This window comes from Stenella coeruleoalba, assembly GCF_951394435.1.
Source record: "Stenella coeruleoalba genome assembly, chromosome: 1".
In the NCBI taxonomy this organism is placed as follows: domain Eukaryota; kingdom Metazoa; phylum Chordata; class Mammalia; order Artiodactyla; family Delphinidae; genus Stenella; species Stenella coeruleoalba.
The window spans coordinates 106,847,738-106,867,205 of NC_137169.1; the positions used below are offsets into that span (position 1 = coordinate 106,847,738).

A 19,468-nucleotide genomic window follows, 5' to 3' on the forward strand; every position below is an offset into this window, starting at 1 on the left:
TTGTGTTATTTAAAACCAAGATTATTATATCAACACTTAAGTGTTTGTACCAAACTAGATCCCATGCCATATATTGCCTTAGAAGCTCCAGTTCATTTACACATATATAATCACTGATCATTAATAAAGTTAAACTAATTGTACATACTGTAAAATGTGTAGTTTTTCCTGGTTGTGGAAGGGACCTTCAACTTTATATTCTGCCAACAGCAACAGTAAAGGAATTATTTACTGCCATTATTTTTTACTGCCCCAAAGTCATCCCAAGATTAAAAGAAGCTTCAGATTACAGATTCTTTTTACCCAGTCAGTATTTCTTCAGTTGTCCAACCAATGTTTAACCAGATAGCCAAAAAAGAACAAATGTGTTATTACATTTACCCCAAAAAGGCCCTCCTATCAACACTATTCTACTTTTTGTTAAGCTTTCATAGTTTTAATCATATTGACCAAGAAGGAATACTTAACACTGTCACTTTCAGAAATAATGTCCCCTTTTTATAGGTTTTATACCATTAGTAAAAGCAACAAGAGCCAATATCAAGCATTACCAGCAAACTGATATTACAGTGGCAAGATGGCATAAATTTGACCGCAATAATCCTAATAAGGACAAGGGACCCAAGGCTTCCGCAAGAATAACAACTCAGTTTCCCTGGCTAGAACAGCCTGTTTATCTTACTAGATATCTTTGTCAGAAGTCACTCACCAGCCCACCAAAGAGGTATAACAGAAATTTACCTTCAGGCCACAGAGTGGTCACTAAAAACCAACCAATAATCCAAGAGATCCCCAAACTCTTAGAAAATATACGAAAACTAACCAGATTTACTATGATATGGATACAGAGGTTTCCAAGGAATGCCACAGTAGATCTCATCACACCCACTATCACATCATTTTCCAAATTTTCCCATTTTTCTTCCCCTTCGCTCTGCCACTTTTCTTCTCTCTCTCTCAATAGAGTATGTTATAAAACAAATTCCCTTCTATTCATTCAGTTGATGCTGAGAAAAATAATTTTGATAACAGAATGCCTGATTTATTCATGAGCTTGTACAATACCTGGAATCATCTGTCATTTCTTCAATAAAGCCTGATTCACATCTGGGACAAATATATTCCTATAAAAGAAAGGAAGACAAATAAAAGTTGTTCATCAGAAAGCTAAGCATATAGTTTCAGAATAATATGCAGTACACAAGCTGATGCTGTGAAATGTAGTATGTACTTGCTGACGCCCAGGACAGTTTTTTCTGTTATACTCTGGCAAATAAAGAATTCCATGAGATGTCTACAGAATGGCTTCACAAGCAGTTCCCACTGAGAACTAAAACAAGAATGTCAAAGTTTTTTATTTTTTTAAACTGGAATGAATTCATTATCTAATTTTCTATTCAAATCTACTGAAAAAGTTCCACTACATATATCAGAGCAGTAGAAGATTATAATATTCATGGGTACAGAAATTGCTGTATTTTTTTTACTATGTACATACAGGAGACATAAACTGAATCACAGAATAAATCAATTTGTAGACTAGGAATTTACAGTGAAGTTTTACAATATTTCTGATCTGCTTTTTGATTATCAGTGGTTCCAAATAAAACAATGTTCTCAGGTATTCTATAGAAATGATCATTTAAATAACCAGAACAATCCCATTAGATCAGCTTCTATTTCCTAAACTACCATGAATCTTTCTTTTAAATAAGTAAATATTTCTTTTAAATATCAAGCTTTGGGGCTGATAAGAAAGAATATAATTTAGAGACTGCCTTACCATAGTTTTAAAAAAGTATATTTTAACTACCTATTAAAATAGATCTGGGAAAGACATTTTCAACTATTTTCTTGCTCTCTATTTTTCTAAACCTGAAAGTTTGTCTTATCAGAAGGAAATGTAAGCTGTATTTGCCTACTCAAACAAAGACAGTCAGAATGGTAACTCAAATATTCAAATGCTTTCTTAAAAGAGATATAAAGAAAAAAGACCAATCCCTTCTGTCAAGGAGATTAGTTTGGTGAGGAGACAGTCAATGCAAGAAACAGTAAAATTTAATAAAAGACTTTCTTTAATCAGTGCACACTGGGAATATAAACAAATACCGAAGTCTGCCTGATGGAATCAGGGAAGGCTTTATCTGAAACAGAGACTTAAAACAGTACTCTGTTTGCTCAATAAAAAAGGAAATTAGGGGTTAAAAACTGTAACAACAGAATACAGCATGCATGGAGGTTGGAGGGGAATGGTATGATGAGTATGAATAGGCAGGCTGGAACCAGACTGTGGAAAACTTCACATTACCATGAACTTTACCCTGTGGATTAGAAATCTCTCAACCTTTTCTCTCCTCTATACACATGAAAGACGAGAAACACTCATAATGGGCATACTGTGAACTACTCCAGAAATGAAATAATCTGGAGACGATATGAATCCCTGAGCCCCTCCCTCTACTCCTTCATCCCCCACCCTCCCAGGCAGCAGTAACTACATTCCTTTCTCTCCCACTAAGAAAGTTTATCTGAAAGGAAGTGAGATTGACTTTAGAAGGCTAACCTTAAATCTATTCTAAAGTTAAAAAGAAAAAAATATCAATTACAAAATGTGATTTGTCACCATCCCAGTGCCAGGCCCTCCTCTTTCTTTTCTCTTCCTCTCTCACTCATTCCCATTGCTTTAAAATCCCCTGTATGAAAAAAATTAAAAATAAAAAAATAAATATCCCATATGTGGAACAACTCCCAAATGTCTCTCTCTAACCCAGGCCACTCTTCTGATTTCCAGATTCACTTATCCTCATACGTATTTTCTCTCATGCTCTTTCTCTCTCTTACACACACACACACACACACTCTCTCTCTCTCTCTCAAGAGGCGGCATTATCAGTTTGTTCATACCAGAAAACTGGGAGTCGTTCCTAACAGCTCCCTCTCACCTTCCACAGACAACCATCAAATCCTGGCACTCCTACCATGAACACATTTCTCAAACCTACTCCTTGCCCCACTGCCTTACTATCTTAACCCAAGCCAACACTGGCTCTAGACAATGAATAACTTCAATCTTAAGTGTTGTCCTGCTTCTCTTCTAGCCTTTTCCCATCTGTTCTGCATGAAGAAGTCAGAATGATCTTTTTAAAACATAAAATGGACCATATATCATTTCCCATCTTAAAACCTTTCAACTATTTCCAAAAACACTTAGAATAAAATCAAACTCTTAAACATGCCTTACAAGGCCCTAATTCAGCTGGTCTCTGTTTAACTTGCCAACCTCATTTCAGGCTACCCTCCCTCAGTGAATTCCAGCTACAAGGACCTCCTTTCAGTTCTTCTAACACATCAAGCTCATTCCTACCTCAAGCTTTCATACATTCTGCTCCTACGACTGAAACACTCTTCCCCTAACTTTTTGCATGGCAAGGGACTTATAGTTCTTTAGGTCTCCATTTTAAGGTCATGTCAGAAAGTCCCTCTTTCATCATCCAATCTAAAGTGGTTTCCTCTTATTATTTTCTCCTATAGCACCCTGTTCATTCCTTTGTTGTAGTTTATCTTATGACAGGGCCGAAAGTAAGCTCATCACACAAGATGAATTGTGCCGAAGCACAGCAGTAGAGGGCTGCCGCTCGCTCAGGCAAAACAGCGCCGTCTGTCCTGCTGTGGTAGCTTTTATTAAAGCATTATCTATGTTTACATTTTAAGACTTATTTTCTTAACATTCCAGAAGTGCCAAAGCAGCAACATATGCTTCTATTGATTATACAAGCAATAATGGGCTTTCTTGAAAACATGCCGTGCTTCGTCCTTGAGCGCAAAAGCAGCACAAGGTTCCCACCATTATTTTGATTATACTGAAGTAGCACAAGGACATTTCCTTGTGTTCCCACCATTCTGATTATACTGAGGACATCTCATGGATCAGTGCCCAAAGCACTCAATGCTTATTCGCAGGCCCCCGGTTTGCCGGGGGGCGGGGGGAGGCTCAAAGCATTCAGGACTGTTTGCAGTTCTGGCTTATTCGCCAGCTCCCAGTTTGCTGGGGGGGGGGGGCAGGGGGGCTCATGGGTCACGTCTCCTTTCCATGTCCTCAGTTATTCCACTACATTCCTTTATAGCACTTATCACAATTTGTAATTAGATATTTGTTTAATGCTTTTTTAATGTCTGTCACCATTCAATAAGTTTTAAGTTTCATAAAGGCAGGGTCCAGATCAGTTTTGTTTACCATTATATCCCTAGGACAGAAAGGTGTTCAATAAATATTTATTGAATAAACAAACATGAAATTACTTGCCACACACCTCACAACTAGGAGTCAAAGTACCAGGATCTAATACAATTAGAGGACGGTTGGAGTGGAAGTAAAGAAAAGAGCTGGAAGCTTAAGAAGTTGTGGCCTGCTCATGGGAGAGTGAAGCCTAAGATTTCAGAAGTAGCAATGTTCTGGATGATCACAAAGTCCAGGATACAGCTATGGGGGTAGCTGGCTAAAGTGGAGTAGGTATGAAGGTCTTTAGACTTAAAGGGTGGTCTACATTGATACTAAACTTCCAATAATGTTTAGAGCCGTGGTAGAGAGAAAATAATTTCAAAAGACAGATATTACAATTGGGAAGACAAAAAAGACTTGAAGCAAGAATCACACTGATTTAGAGTAGAGAAATGTACAAATCCTCTCTTCATGATCCCAGTCATGGTTCTAGGAATCAGGCTGTCAGCCATCATAGATAGCTGAACATGAAGTTGTAAGAAATAAGAAATAAGAAGTTGAACATGAAGATAGATAGATAGCTGAACATGAAGTTGTAAGAAATAAGATAGCTGAACATGAAGTTCATAGATAGCTGAACATAGATAGCTGAACATGAAGTTGTAAGAAATAAGAAATAAGAACATGAAGTTGTAAGAAAGAAAGAAATAAGTTGTCTGTGGCAGATTTGATTTTCCAAAGATGGCACCAACAAAATCTCCCAACCCGCATGCTGTTCTGCAATGTAACCCTCCACTCCACCCTCTTTGAATCGGGAGGGCCCTGTGACTTCTTTACCTGTAGAATACTGAGTCAATTCCAGACAATGCTCTTAACTGCCTAACAGTTTCTGCTTCCTGACTCTTAAAGCCCTGAGCAGCCACAAAAGTCTGGGCTACTCTGTTGGCGTAAAGGAGCACTAAGACATCAGAGAAGGATTGGATTGTAAAAGGGAAAAACTATCTTGAAGGTCCATCCCAACAGAGCCTTCAGATGGCTCCCTCTCCAGGTTCTGTATGACTACAAATGCATGAAAGATCTCAAGTGAGAACTGACCAGCTGAACTCTGTAAATCCAGAGGAACATGAAAGATAATACTGTTTTAAGCCACTAAATTTTGGGGTGATTTTTTAGGCAGTAACAGAAAACCAGAAAATTGCCCAAAGGATGAAGAAGAGCTTTGAATCTTGGTCTTTCTTGAATTCAAAACTCCATATTCTTTTCATTACACTTCACTGATTGAAAATAACTATTCTTTTAGAGAAGGGAACAGGAACTATAATTTGCTGAGGATTGAATGGAAACGTTTATGTCAAGGCCAAACGAGGACTTGGGAGGTTCAGCAGCCTTTCAGCCCCCTCCTTCCCTTACAGGGGAGCAGTACCCTGATGAACATACCGTCCAGGGTCTGAAACCTTCAATCTTACAAGCTCAGAAATACAATTTAGCACCTAGAGAAGATCTGTCTCTTAGAGGAAGAGTCGCATAAAACCAAATTCAGAGGCCATCTCAGAATGCCCACTTAATTTCAATGAAAAAGAGTTATCAAGTGGCCCATTTACTTTTACAATTCAGCACAGTCTTCCTCAATAAATAAATCCACCTAAATAGAGGAAAGAGGCATACGCATAGAGGAAAGATTTTTGGAATCAGAGACCTGAATTCTAATCTCAGGTCTCTATTAGATATGAAGTCTTGGGAGAGTCACATTACATTTCTGAGACTCAATTTCCTCATCTGTAAAATGGAGACGCTTGCTTCGATGCTGTATTACTGTAAAGTTTAAGATGTTTGCAAAATACTTAACTCAGTGACTGCCACATTAGATAGTAGACATTTAATAAGTATAGCTATTATAGTTATTCCAGATTATAATCACCTGCTAAATAAGCAGAGAATCAGAGCAGTAGGCAACTGGATATATAGCTTGTGTCATCATGCTAGGATAGCCTAATATATCCATTCCCACTATGAACATAAACCACATCCTCAAAAATCAATGATCTGGGTTTCCTCTCCCTCTGGGCAAGAAGAACACAGCATATGTTTGCCTCTGACTCCTTTTCTATTCTTTCACTGCTGACCCACAATTCCCACACCCTCTTCTAATAGACAAATTCTTTCTCCTGTTAGAATATAATACAATTACTTGGCTGTATTTTCTTACTTACAATCACAATTTAGTCCTGCCCTTCACTGAGATTACAACCAGACTGGACTGGATTTTAAGATTGGATTTTAAGTATTTATCTCTTGGATCACTTCTAAAGATGGCTAACTTGGCATTTCAATTTTTCCTAATTTTTCTTCAGAGGTACTATTAACTTCAATTTGGGTGAACATCCATGAATTAAGGAGAATTTGTAAGAAGATCAAACCAGAACCAAACAGTCTCTCTCTGACTCTACACTCCTCCCACACCCAGGCCTTGGCCTTATGATCATCCTCATATATTCATATAACAGAGTTCTGTTTGTTTTTTTTTAATATCTTTATTGGACTATAATTGCTTTACAATGGTGTGTTAGTTTCTGCTGTATAACAAAGTGAATCAGCTATACATATACATATATCCCCATATCTCCTCCCTCCCACCCCTCTAGGTGGACACAAAGCACCCAGCTGATCTCCCTGTGCTATGCGGCTGCTTCCCACTAGCTATTTTACATTTGGTAGTATATATATGTCCATGCCACTCTCTCACTTCGTCCCAGCTTACCCTTCCCCCTCCCCGTGTCCTCAAGTCCATTCTCTACGTCTGCATCTTTATTCCTGTCCTGCCCCTAGGTTCTTCAGAACCTTTTTTTTTTTAAGATTCCATATATATGTGTTAGCATATGGTATTTGTTTTTCTCTTTCTGACTTACTTCACTCTGTATGACAGTCTCTAGGTCCATCCACCTCACTACAAATAACTCAATTTCGTTTCTTTTTATGGCTGAGTGATATTCCATTGTATATATGTGCCACATCTTCTTTATCCATTCATCTGTTGAGGTAACAGAGTTTTAAATTTTAAGCATAATATAGGTTGGGGGGGAGGGAAAAACCAAGGATAAGAGTGAATTAAGGGCCCATTATATGTCTGGCACTATGGATATCTCTCCTCTACTTAAATATGAATATATCAAATCTTCACACCAACCCCTCCCCCCAAATACTGCCAATGTATGTAGTCCCCACAGTCACTAAGTCTTATCAAAAAATTTCATTAGGTCGTTTCTATCATCCTATCTGTAAAAGAGAAGTATAACAACCCTAAGTTACTTACCCAGAATCACTGGAAACAGGAACCCAGTTGTTTCCACTAAACTAAGCTGCTTTCCTCTAGGGTCTGAATGTTTACTATATACAACCTAAGTGAGGACACTCAGTAGCAGGTACACTTGAATGAACTACTTCAGATGTTCCACTGTCTATTTCACCTAAAAATACCCACAGGAAGAAATATCTTTCACCATTAATAGCCTGAATCAGGGACAACTCCCTAAGTACAGCTTAGCCCCGATGCTTACCGACTTAGAAGAACAGTACTGGAGGACACAAAGCACTTGGAATACAAGAGAGAAAGGGAAAGGGTGGTTTTAATGCATTATTTTCTTTTCCTTCTTATATTTCAAGGGATCAATTATAACAAAATGTGAGGTCTTGGTAGAACAATGACCTATAAGCCAGGACTTATTTATATGAAGTCCCATGCTGTGAAATTTACATACCCTTGAACTTTATACAAATTTATATCCAATGTTTATTCAGAATATGAAATACAAAGGCTTACTATTTATTTCCTAATTCCACAGCTTTGCTTTTCTATACAGTCACGATCAAAGTCTATTTTTTTAATTTTATCTAAAAGAGAAGCCTATTTCCTGTGTCATTTGACAGAGTCAAAATCTAAGATCACAATATTAAGTCAGTCATGTTCTATTGTTCATATTCTCTTTGAGTATCACAGGCAAAACTGTTCAGAAACTCCTAACTAGAAGGATTAGGAACACAAACTGTTTGAAATACATCACAGTTCCTACCTAGGCTAGAACCCACCACACCATGAATTTCATGCCAACTCACATCTCTAACATCAAAGACACTACTTTTTTCTAGAGACTTTTTCCATAATCCCCTATGATTATCCCTTTACAAGCCAGGCTGCACTTCCTCCCTTTTCAAAAGCATCAAGTAAGCCCCAAAACAAAGATAACAGAACTGAGATAGGCTGGGACCTGTGACCTGGAACCCCTTACTGGAGTGCTTGCACCTGGACAAACTAAGGAACTAAAAATAACTGCACAGAGGCACAGTTGGGGCAATTATCAACAGTAAGATACAAAAAGGCCACAAACCAACTGACTCTTTGGAGGTGCTGGGTACAAAAAGCACATGATCTCTACACAGGGCACCACCTGTGGGCAGACCAACCCGCCCCTACACTCACCTCATTTAAGGAACCAGCTAGGCCCCACCTCAGAAAGCGAGCAAGGGCACCTGTTTTCTTATTTTCACTCCCTCATGCTGGAGTCCCAATAAAGCCTTGCCTGAATTTCTCGTCTGGCCTCTTATCAACTTCTATTGATTGAAGAGTCCAAGGACCCAGGTCAGTAACAGAATTTCTGAGTTCTATTCCCAGTTCCACCAGTTCATGGTCTTTGGGAAGACCTGTTTCTCCATCTGTAAAACTAGAACACAAATGCTGTCCTCATTTACTTGTCTCCCCTAACTCTCCTTCAGGAAAACAAGAAGTCTCACTCATTCAATTCTTCTTTTGAGGATAAGTACTTAAGATTAGGATATTCACAGAAGTTTGTTTTATGTGCCTTTACTTCCCTAAGTGTGATTTTATTATTACAACATAAACTATGTACATGATTTCAGTGACTTTTAATCCCAGGTTATTTTTCTTTCCCCACCAAGCATGCTTTTCTTTCTGCACAATGCTTGGAATTTGAGCTTAGAATATATTTGCTGAATGAATGCTGTCAGCTTATGTAAGAAGATTCTATCAGCCTAAACTGAACATAAGACAAAATTTTCCTCCAAACTATGATGGTACACAACAGAACTAAGGGCAACCTTTTAGTATCATTTACCATTTTATATCTATGCCCCTGAGTTGTTCTCCTTTTTGCTGCCTTTAGTGTAAGCAAGCAAAGAACACTGTAACTAAATCTTTTCTGGCTATGTTGTGTTAACTTTTTCTCTGATAATTCTTATAGTTTAGTCTTTTTTTTTTCTTAGAAAATTTGGCTTCTTGTCCATCTGATCAAGCTTATATCAAGTAACGCTTTGTCTCGTGACCTGATTTTCTGCCTTGTTACACAATGAACTAAAGAAGGTTGGTTGATTATACATTCCTATTTGGAGTCCCTGATAATGTCAATGTTCAATCACGGCCTGGAATGAAGGAACAAAATGATGATGGTTGTTAATGTTACTATTCTTAGGGAGTGAGACCATAAATAAAGGCAGTTCTATTGGCCTGGAACTGAATCACAGCTCTCCAAACAATATTTAAACTATATAGGTATCTTTGTACAACACTAAAAAACTGTGGCCTAATGGTGGTTTTTTTGTTTGTTTTTGTAAACTGGTTTTCTTCCTGATTAACAGCCAGGGAAACAATCACTAAAGATTTGAGTTCAGAGAAATAATTCACACTCAGGATTAGAAACAGACATACTTCTGGAACCCTTTTACAACACTAGTGTTGCAAGATGAGAAAGACGTATGTTACACTACTGACCTTATTAAAAACCTTGGGAACTCTGAATCTGCTCATCTAATACTGATTGTATGTGAAAACAGAATGCTAGTAGGGAACAGTTCTCACAGCTTTCTGGGAGTCTGTTCCAGGATTATAATCCTCAATTTGGCTCAAATAAAATTTTGCATTTCAAAAACAAAGAACCAGGGGCTTCCCTGGTGGCGCAGTGGTTGAGAATCTGCCTGCCAATGCAGGGGACATGGGTTCGAGCCCTGGTCTGGAAAGATCCCACATGCCGCGGAGCAACTAGGCCCGTGAGCCATAACAACTGAGCCTGCGTGCCTGGAGCCTGTGCTCAGCAACAAGAGAGGCCGCCATAGTGAGAGGCCCGCGCACCATGATGAAGAGTGGCCCCCGCTTGCCACAACTAGAGAAAGCCCTCGCACAGAAACGAAGACCCAACACAGCCAAAAAATAAAAATAAATAAAAATAAATAAATAAATTTTTAAAAACCCAAAGAACCAGAATGCTAGTATATTATTAAAACAGGACTCCCTAACTGAATCAGCACCTACACTTGGCACAGAATAATAAACCAATAATTTTAGTGATCAGGAAAACAAAGTTGAAAAATTTAGGGAATTAAATACTTTCCTTATTCTCACTTGTTCATATTACTTCCAAACACTTTTTAATCTAAAACATGCAAATTAAGAAGAGCAGTGAAAGCTAATTTGCTGAATTTGCCTTTTACATGTTATTAAACAAAAAGTAAATGTACCATTATAAATTTGTTTTCACACCACGTCAACTATCAAAATAACAGTATTTTTTTTTTTCAAACCAACAGGCTTAAGGTACAAAATTTCCATTTCTCCACCTAACTTGTCTTAACTAGGAATACGAATGCCTCTAACCATTCAGCAGTGACTGTATTACAGATCAGAACCTAATAACTGGTACTATAAAATAAAATCAGGGAATCAACAGCTTCATAAGTTCATTTGAGAATAAAGTACCTCTGACTACCACTTAAATTACAGAAGATTCACTAGAAGCAGCTAAGTTCCATTCAACAAGTTAGTCAAAAATGATGACAAGAGTGGTGAGGAAATGAGAAATTTAAAGGCATATAGGAGAAATTGTCTAAAGGAAAAGTAAATCAAGTCTAAATGACAAAGACTGAATCTTGCAATATGTTAAAAGTACTACACTAAAGTAGTGAATAATAAGCAAGAGAAAAGAAGAGTGATAAAACAGGAAAATGTTTTCCTGTGACTAGCAGTCATTCTCAATGAGGATAATACAATCATCTGTGGGACATTTTGGACATCTACTGAAGTGTTGTCACAGCAATTAAGAAATGCTACTTAATTTAATGGGCAGAATCCGTAAGCATAAGAAACTCCAGCACAATGAAATGTCTCTATTCTTAAACTTCCTATGGATAGTTAAGTAGATAAAAAATATCTTTATAATTACCAAAGCCTAGAACCTAACTCCATTTTATATATAAACACCAACTCTTTCTATATATAAACACCATGCACTGTATGTCCAGAAAAACAACTACTGAATAAAACAAGAGAAAATTATACTTTATTTGTACCTTTATCAAGAATTGTTCACCATTCTGGTGGCTTACCACTCATGCTATTTAAGGTATAATTACCCTTATAGCTAATCTCCTTGGGTAGCTGTTATGCCTGTGTTTGGTGCCAATATCTACTACATTATATATATCTTCCTATAATGGACTTCTCTGAGTATTTACACATTGAAATGCATATTATTTTGTCATGAGTTACTTTCTTTTTATTTATCCTTTACCTTACATCTAGAGAATTTTTTAAATGTATATGTAAGGAAATTGTATTACCTAAGAATTTCATTTCATTAAAGGTAGTGTCAAAATGTTTATTATAAAAAGAGGGCACTGGGTCTGACAAGTATGAGAACTATCGGGCTAGAAGATCAACATCACTGTAGAATACCTATAGGTTTTAGTCAATCCAGAAAAAGAAAAGAAAGGACACATAACTATGGGATTTTTTCTTTCTTCTGAGAATGTAAATTCTAAGCATGCTGAAAAGTAAACACAATAAAACCTTTATTGGAAGACGGTCCTCTAGGTTTAAGTCTATTCAAATCTGCACAACATGAAAGTGAGTGGCAAAGAGGTGAATATAGGATACATTGCCTACTAAGAACTTCCTTGTGACACTGTTGAAATCATCAAGGAGAGAGATTATCTAATTTAACAGCTCTTCAAGGAAAACAAAACTAACTGGCCTATTTTGGGAAAAGAAGCTGGGCAATCTATTTAACATACAAGAAAAGTGTGCCTAGTTTAAAATCACCACTTCTATTTGTTATATATGCATCTGGAGACTTCTAAGGAACCTTGAACTGCTAACAATTGAACTTAAAAGATTAAAAAAAAAAATCCTTCAGAATCTAACCTAAACTTCTTTATGTGAAACTATAAGAACTACCTAAAATGTTTCTCCTATGTAAAGGCCTTATTTCTCTACAAATAAGGACTACTCATTCCTACACAACCTTTCAATCAAAGATTACATAGCTCCATTTCTCCGAATACCCACTCAAGCTTTCAATAGGCACACCTCAGTAGTATTTTTTTTTTTTTTTTTAGCTGTACCTGGGCCTCTCACTGTCGTGGCCTCTCCCGCTGCGGAGCACAAGCTCCGGACGCGCAGGCTCAGCGGCCATGGCTCACGGGCCCAGCCGCTCCGCGGCATGCGGGATCCTCCCGGACCGGGGCACGAACCCACGTCCCCTGCATCGGCAGGCGGACTCTCAACCACCGCACCACCAGGGAAGCCCCACCTCGGTAGTATTTTACAGTGGGATATACTAAGATAAACTGAGAGGGTCAGATGACTTAACTCCAGCCCTTTGAAGAATTAGTATTAGAACAAGAATTGATAACTTTAATTCACCCACTCGACCAAGAGTTTGAAGAAACAACGTCTAAGCACAACATCTCCTAAGCTCAGGAAAACTTTCAAGAGCAAGAAACACTGAAAGTAAAACTTGATTAATGCTAAGATGAGCTATAGAAAAACTAAGTTAGACTTGTCTGCTTTTTGCTTTGTTTTCAAACTGGAATTTCCAGATGTCATACTAAGTTACATGTGCTGTTACCACCTCAATTCCCAATTGACAAAAAATTTGGATACTTTTCTTTTAGAAGTTGCCCCACAGTGTGTAACTTGAGAGGAGTGATCCAATTCCTCTGGTCTCAGTAACCACAAGGAAAGAAAGTGACCCCAAGAGATACTGCTATAATGGAATAGCAGCCACTTAACTCCTGTTCTAAACAATCCCAACCATCAGGGCTTTGGCTAAAATTATATGGTCTCAATTATCTTCCTGAAAATTCTCAACAGGATCCCAAAATTCGAAATCAAAACTAACCCAGGACAAAACCTTAAGCACGACTGACACGAGAAGCCAATGACTATCCCTTTATCCTTCTATACCCAGGGCTCCTGAACCTCAGCGCTCTAGACATTTTGGGCCCGATAATTCTTCGTTGTGGGGGGCTGTCCTGTCCATTGAAGCATGTTTAGCAGCATCCTTGGCCTCTATCCAATAGATGTCAGAAACAACCCTCCCCTTCCCCCACTAGTGACAACAACCCAGTTGTAGAAAATGTCTACAGATGTTGCCGAATTTCCTCCTAAAACGCAAAACTGCCCCCCGTTGAGAGCCACTACTCTACATTATCTCCTTTATTTATCAATATTAAGCTGTGGAGACATAAAAATAAGTCAGTATCCAAAGGCTTCTTATTCTCAGACCCCTTCTAATTTGACTACAGAGAATAAGAAACAATCCACTTTTTTTTTTCCTCTTCTAATAAGATGGCTGTCTGAAAGACCTTAGCATCCTCTCCCTGGACGTAAGCAAAGGTCATAAAAAGCCACGTAAACATAAAGAAACACAAAGTGTTAGCAATCAGCTGGTACTTCCCCAAAAAATATAAGGAATTTCATCTGCAGTGAGTTTAAAGATTCTTGTTCTTCCTCATACTGAAAAAAATCCCACAGATTTACCCAAGATATACATGTCTATTTATCAGTAGAATTTCAAGACCAGAACTAGCATTCTACCCGTAAGAATACCTATTTCTTATTTCTAGATCTTTGCAGGGAACATACTTACTGACACTATATGTTCAAACTTCACATGGTAGTACCTGCATTTTCTTCCACTGAAGCCTTTTAGATAAAGATCTCATACCACTAACACCACTACTTTTTAAATATAACTACGGGGTCAAGAGACTATCATTCAAGAGACTTTTAATAAGCAATTGCTATATAGCACCAGAAAGATGCTAGATAATCAAGCACACTTTTTAACTGAAGTCACCAGTAGCAGAATTTAAGAAATCTAATTATTGGGACTTCCCTGGTGGCGCAGTGGTTAAGAATCTGCCTGCCAATGCAGGGGACATGAGTTCAAGCCCTGGTCCAGGAAGATCCCACAGGCCACGGAGAAACTAACCCCATGCGCCACAACTACTGAAGCCCATGTGCCCTAGAGCCTGTGCTCTGCAACAAGAGAAGCCACCGCAATGAGAAGCCCATGCACCGCAACGAAGAGTAGCCCTCGCTCACCGCAACTAGAGAAAGCCCGCGCGCAGCAATGAAGACCCAACGCAGCCAAAAATAAATAAATAAAATAAATTTATTTTAAAAAAAGAAATCTAATTATTAAAACCTCTAAAACCCAGCTCAAATCACTGTTTTGTTTCCTCAGCTCAACAAAACTACTAACATTACTTAGACACCGTTCTAGGATCTTTCTAAGAATCATGCAACTTTAAAAAGCAAGGTCAGTGAGCTTAGAGTTTTAAGAATCACAAAGTCTTTAGGGAGTCTACTTTTTACCTACTCTTATGGGGTGGTTAGAAAGTTTTCCTGTATTAGAGTCATTACAAGCACAGCACAATGACAATGACTTGTATAGCACTTGGTAAAGAACCAAACCAATATTACTTATTGATAAGGATGACATTTCATTAGATCAAAGGTGATATAATAAGGAGACGTGAGAGGGAGAGAAGCCAGCTACTTCCTTCAGACAAAGCCTCAGAGGTGAGCAATACACTTGCAGTCCTTAATTACACTGGTCTCTTCTCTGGCTTTGGATACTCTGATCTCCATAAAACACTTAAGAATCACCCTAGTTTCATCAATACCAAAAGTAGTTTACTCTGCATATGATTTATCTCACCTGCTTAATGACGCTACAGGATTTAATCTCATAAGGTAATATTCCCTGACCTTGATTTAAAAGTGGGGGAAGGTAGTATGGAGATGGAATGACACCTTTACATTCCATGACACAGCCCTCTGTGGCACTACTCAGTCATCCCTAAGTGTCACATAGTTAACTCCATCAGTCTTGGCTTCATTGTCTCTCAATGGGATAGTCAGGTGAGGTAGAAGCTTCTGCTGTATTTTCAAAATAACTTTAAGTTACTTAAGTATTTCCTTTGTCATCTGATGACCAAAAAATATACAATGGCATTTTACCCAGTTATATATATAAACTTGAAAGACTAGGGCTTCAGACCATATATATAATCAAAATCTCTTATTTTAAAATCCAAGTTTAACATTCACTAAATTTTACTAAAACCATTTCCACTGTAAACAGGAAAACACTGTTAATTAAAAAATAAATTCCTAAATCATTACTCACTTCTAGAATAAAGGCTTTTTAGAAACCTAATGATAACAATACCACTGAATGTATTTTCATTCTAAAATTCCCTTCATGATTTCCCCCTCATTTCTTAATATCTTATTTCTAAAAGAAACTTTTGTCTTCTTATCTGGGAGGATCCAAATCAAAAACACACAAAGCTGAGATGGATAGATCAGGATTAGGAGTAAGGAGGTTATTTCATCAAATTAAATTAATTCAACCAAATGTGGCTTAACCTACATAGCATTAGACACACTCCAATCTCTCTCAGAAGTTATAACCAAAAAAAAAAACTTTTATAACAGCCATTGAAGTTAGCTGGGCCTGTGAATCTTTCAGAGTAGCAGAACTGACAAGAAAAACAATAAAAACCTAAGGGTAGTTTCAGGGATGAACATTGAGCAAGCTATTGCTATTGCCTGTATACTTCCAAATGTATCATGAAGTGCTATAACCTAAAGATTGGGGAAGGGAAAAGAAATAAAGAATTGTAAAACCTTGCAACCTAGTCCCAATGAACAAAATTATGACTTTATGTGGTGAATAAATTGGCAAGAGATGAGATGGCTCTGAAGCAGTTCCTCCCACTGACTGGGTGAAGAAACCTCCCTAGCAATAGCTCACTAAAGGCTGATGTAAAACTCAATACCAGCCTCTGGTGTTCAGAGAGAGCAACACTCCTGGGTAATGGATCTTGTGATCCAACTACCACCAAAGTACCCTCTTGAGATGTAAATTAACCCCAGACAAAGAAAAACTTTATTCTGGCTATCTGCAGAAAGACATTCAGGTTTACCACAACACTGATCCAGTTCAAGAAACAATGCATGCCTAATGAATGCTGAGTACTTACAGTGAGAGAATCCCAAGTTTATATAAAAAATTATTTTTAAAAAACTTCAATGTTGTCCAATATATATGATATTATTACTGACTAACCAGTGCTGAATTGGTTTTTCAGTAGCAGAGATTGATTTGTACTGAATCAGCCACTTACTAACCTGGTCATTCTTATAATCAACATTTTCAAGATGACAGTCTAGGGTTAAGGATACAGAAATGGCCATGAAACATGAAACTCACTGGCTCATCCACAAATCAAAACTATATTCCTAACCTCACTGCACCTTTCCTAAAAATGCATAGCAACACTGATTTACTAAATGTTTCTCCCTTCTTCCTCAACTCACTCTTCCTTTTCTACCTCAGTCTATGCTGTCTCCTCAGTCTGAACTCTACCTATCCTTCAAAACTCAATTTAAATCCCATCTCATCTGTCTTCCCCGACCTCACATCACCAATGCTACCATGTCTCCCCCTCTCTGAATTCTAAACCACATTATTATCCATCCTCATTCACCTTAGCTGTTACTTTTTCCAACAAAACTGTGAGGTGCTTAAGGGCAGAAACCACATACTCCTCAGTATCACCTCCAGGACATTCAGCTGAGAGAACCTGGTATGTCTGCAGGAAGTATTCAGTTGCACTTAATAGTGTTAGGCCTCAATTTACAAATCAGGCATGACAGATAATAAATCAGGCTAAAAAGATCAACAACTTCCCCTCCATGTATCAAACTAAGGCTTAGAAAAACACCTAAAAAGTCTTTCAAATGATCCCTTTTCAAGAGCACTTTTAAGTGAGGACTTGAGATGGTAAGAAGAAAAGATATAAAAAGTTGCGGAAAGTTAGACTGTTTTCTCACTCCTAAAGGCAAACAGTGAACAGCAACTTAAAGCTCAGAAGAGCTGAGGCCACACTGTTCAATAGGACATCACATTCAACATGTCACTGGTCACACACATACTGGCTGAATTCCAGACTCCTTCTCAGTAGTAAGGGAGCATTCTGGAGGCTCTGATGTCCGCTGACAAAAAAACAAGGCACCTGCTCTTCTCAGCACTGAAGTATGGCAAAAAGCACACAAACACAAACACAGCCGAATCAGCAAGCAAAACTAAAACAGCATGTAGATGACACTGCAACTATGAAGTTGGCGGTCGGGCAAAAAGAGAAGAAAAGAAAATGCTGTAAAAGCCTGAAAACGCACAACCTTTAGGTGAAAAAGACTAAAATAACTTTGGGCACTTTTCACTGGACTCCGTTTGTGTTTCCAAGAAATAAGACATACAGACACACTTTAGTAGGCTTTCTTACAGACTGTATGAGGCACTATAAACACTGAGGGAAGTTGTTAGACAGGCACCCTGTATTAAGGCTGAACACAGATACTTCTAAGGAAAAGAACAAACATAACTAGTTCTAAAGATGTGGCCAAAGGTAGGATTAACACTCACCCTGGTGGGTCTCCCTGTGGTAGCTATAACCCAACCCCAAGCAGCCTGTGCGACTGGCGTGCTGTAGCTGGCTAGCATGCTGCAGCAGCACTTTTTGTCACAGCCATAGCACTACCTCTCTAGGGGCTAACACAGTCTGGCAGATAGTGGTGAAAACCAATTTTACATCAGATGATGCGGTCCCCAGCATTCTGTCCTAGATCTTTTCTATTAAGTGAAGAGATAGAACGGCGGAGGACGGGTGGGTAAGGCAGGTGGTGCTAAAGACACTGGCAGCATGACAACTAAAATAAGCAAGTTGAAACAGTATGTTCTGCCTTCTTCCTAAAGCCATTTCCTTCAACAGTGATAGGGAGCGCAGGCAGTCTGCAAGTCATTAGTACACTGCTGTTTTCACTTTCACAAGAACGCTGGAAACCCCTGAATAGCAAAATCCCCCTCTCCATCCCAGTTACCTTCCAACCCTCTCTTTCTTTCCGTGCTTTCTTCCTCCTTTCTTCCCTAGAGACAACCGAATAAGGACAATCCTCAGCAATCCGCTATTTTGCTTCAATGAGGATGGGGGAGGGGAGGATCTGGTGAAAAGTGGAAAAGGAAATAGAGAAAGGTGAGAAGCAACAGCGGAAAGAGTATCGAGTGGGGGAAAAAGAGAGGTCATCGTGGGAAGGAGACAAGGTGAAGAAGAGTGCAAGAAAACTGAGGGGATGTCAGAAGAGAACTTGCTAAAGAAGACCAAAAAAAAAAAAAAAAATGGAGGGGGAGGGCCGGTCAAGAGGGGAGAGAGAGTGAGGGGCAGGTGGAGCATGCGAGCGGGAGTTACGGAGCCAGGACCGGGACGCCCGAGGTTTGGGGCCAGCGACCGGGAGGCAGCAAGTACTTGCGAGACCGATGTCAGGGGAGTCGGGGATGGGCAGGAAGCTTAAGACCTGTTCCGGGATATCGGGGCGAGGAATCCAGGCCGATGCCCGAGCGCAGAGGACACAGAGCTCTTACCGGTAGTTTGGGGCTGACCTCGCCCTTGCAAAAGTGGCAGAAAAACCGGTGCGCGGCAACCGCGGCGCCCGCGCCGGCCCCGGCCGCCGAGGCCTCCGCCATTTTTCTCTTTCGCCGCGGCCGTCCGAAAGGGCAGCCGGCCGGTCGCTCTCCAGGTCGCTACCTCCCAGCTGCTGTCGCCGCCTCTACCGCCGCCGCCGCCGCCGCCGCTTCCTTAGCGCTGCCAGCCGCTCCAGAGCCAGCGCGGGTCACGTGAGTTCGCCCGGCCCACAGAGGCGGCGGCGCAGACAGCGACCCCGAGGCCCGCCTCCCAGCACCAAAGAGGTGCAGGAAGGAGAGTCCGCCAGCCGCGGCCCGCCCGCCGGCTCCTCAAACAGCCCCTCGCCGGTCCTCCAATCTCCCAGCGAGAAGAAAGAAAGAGCGTCCCCGGAAACCACCGAAACGCTGGGGTAGAGCGGCACATGTTTTGCCT

At 39.5% G+C, this 19,468-nt stretch overlaps 1 protein-coding gene across 2 annotated transcripts in view; it reads right to left on the reverse strand.

The window, feature by feature from the left end:
* RNF115 (ring finger protein 115) overlaps positions 1 to 19,131 on the reverse strand; it is a 58,731-nt gene extending 39,600 nt beyond the window's left edge. Inside the window, exons 1-2 of one of the 2 annotated variants that reach the window (XM_079902737.1) lie at positions 18,997 to 19,131; positions 1,066 to 1,124 (exon numbers count right to left, since the gene is read on the reverse strand). In XM_079902737.1, coding sequence (XP_079758863.1) covers positions 1,066 to 1,124; positions 18,997 to 19,098 — 161 coding nt within the window. In that variant the 5' untranslated portion in view covers positions 19,099 to 19,131. Of the gene's footprint in view, positions 1 to 1,065; positions 1,125 to 18,458; positions 18,737 to 18,996 lie in introns of those variants that run through there. The other variant, XM_079902738.1, reaches the window with a different exon arrangement.
* Between the last annotated feature and the right edge of the window lie 337 nt (positions 19,132 to 19,468).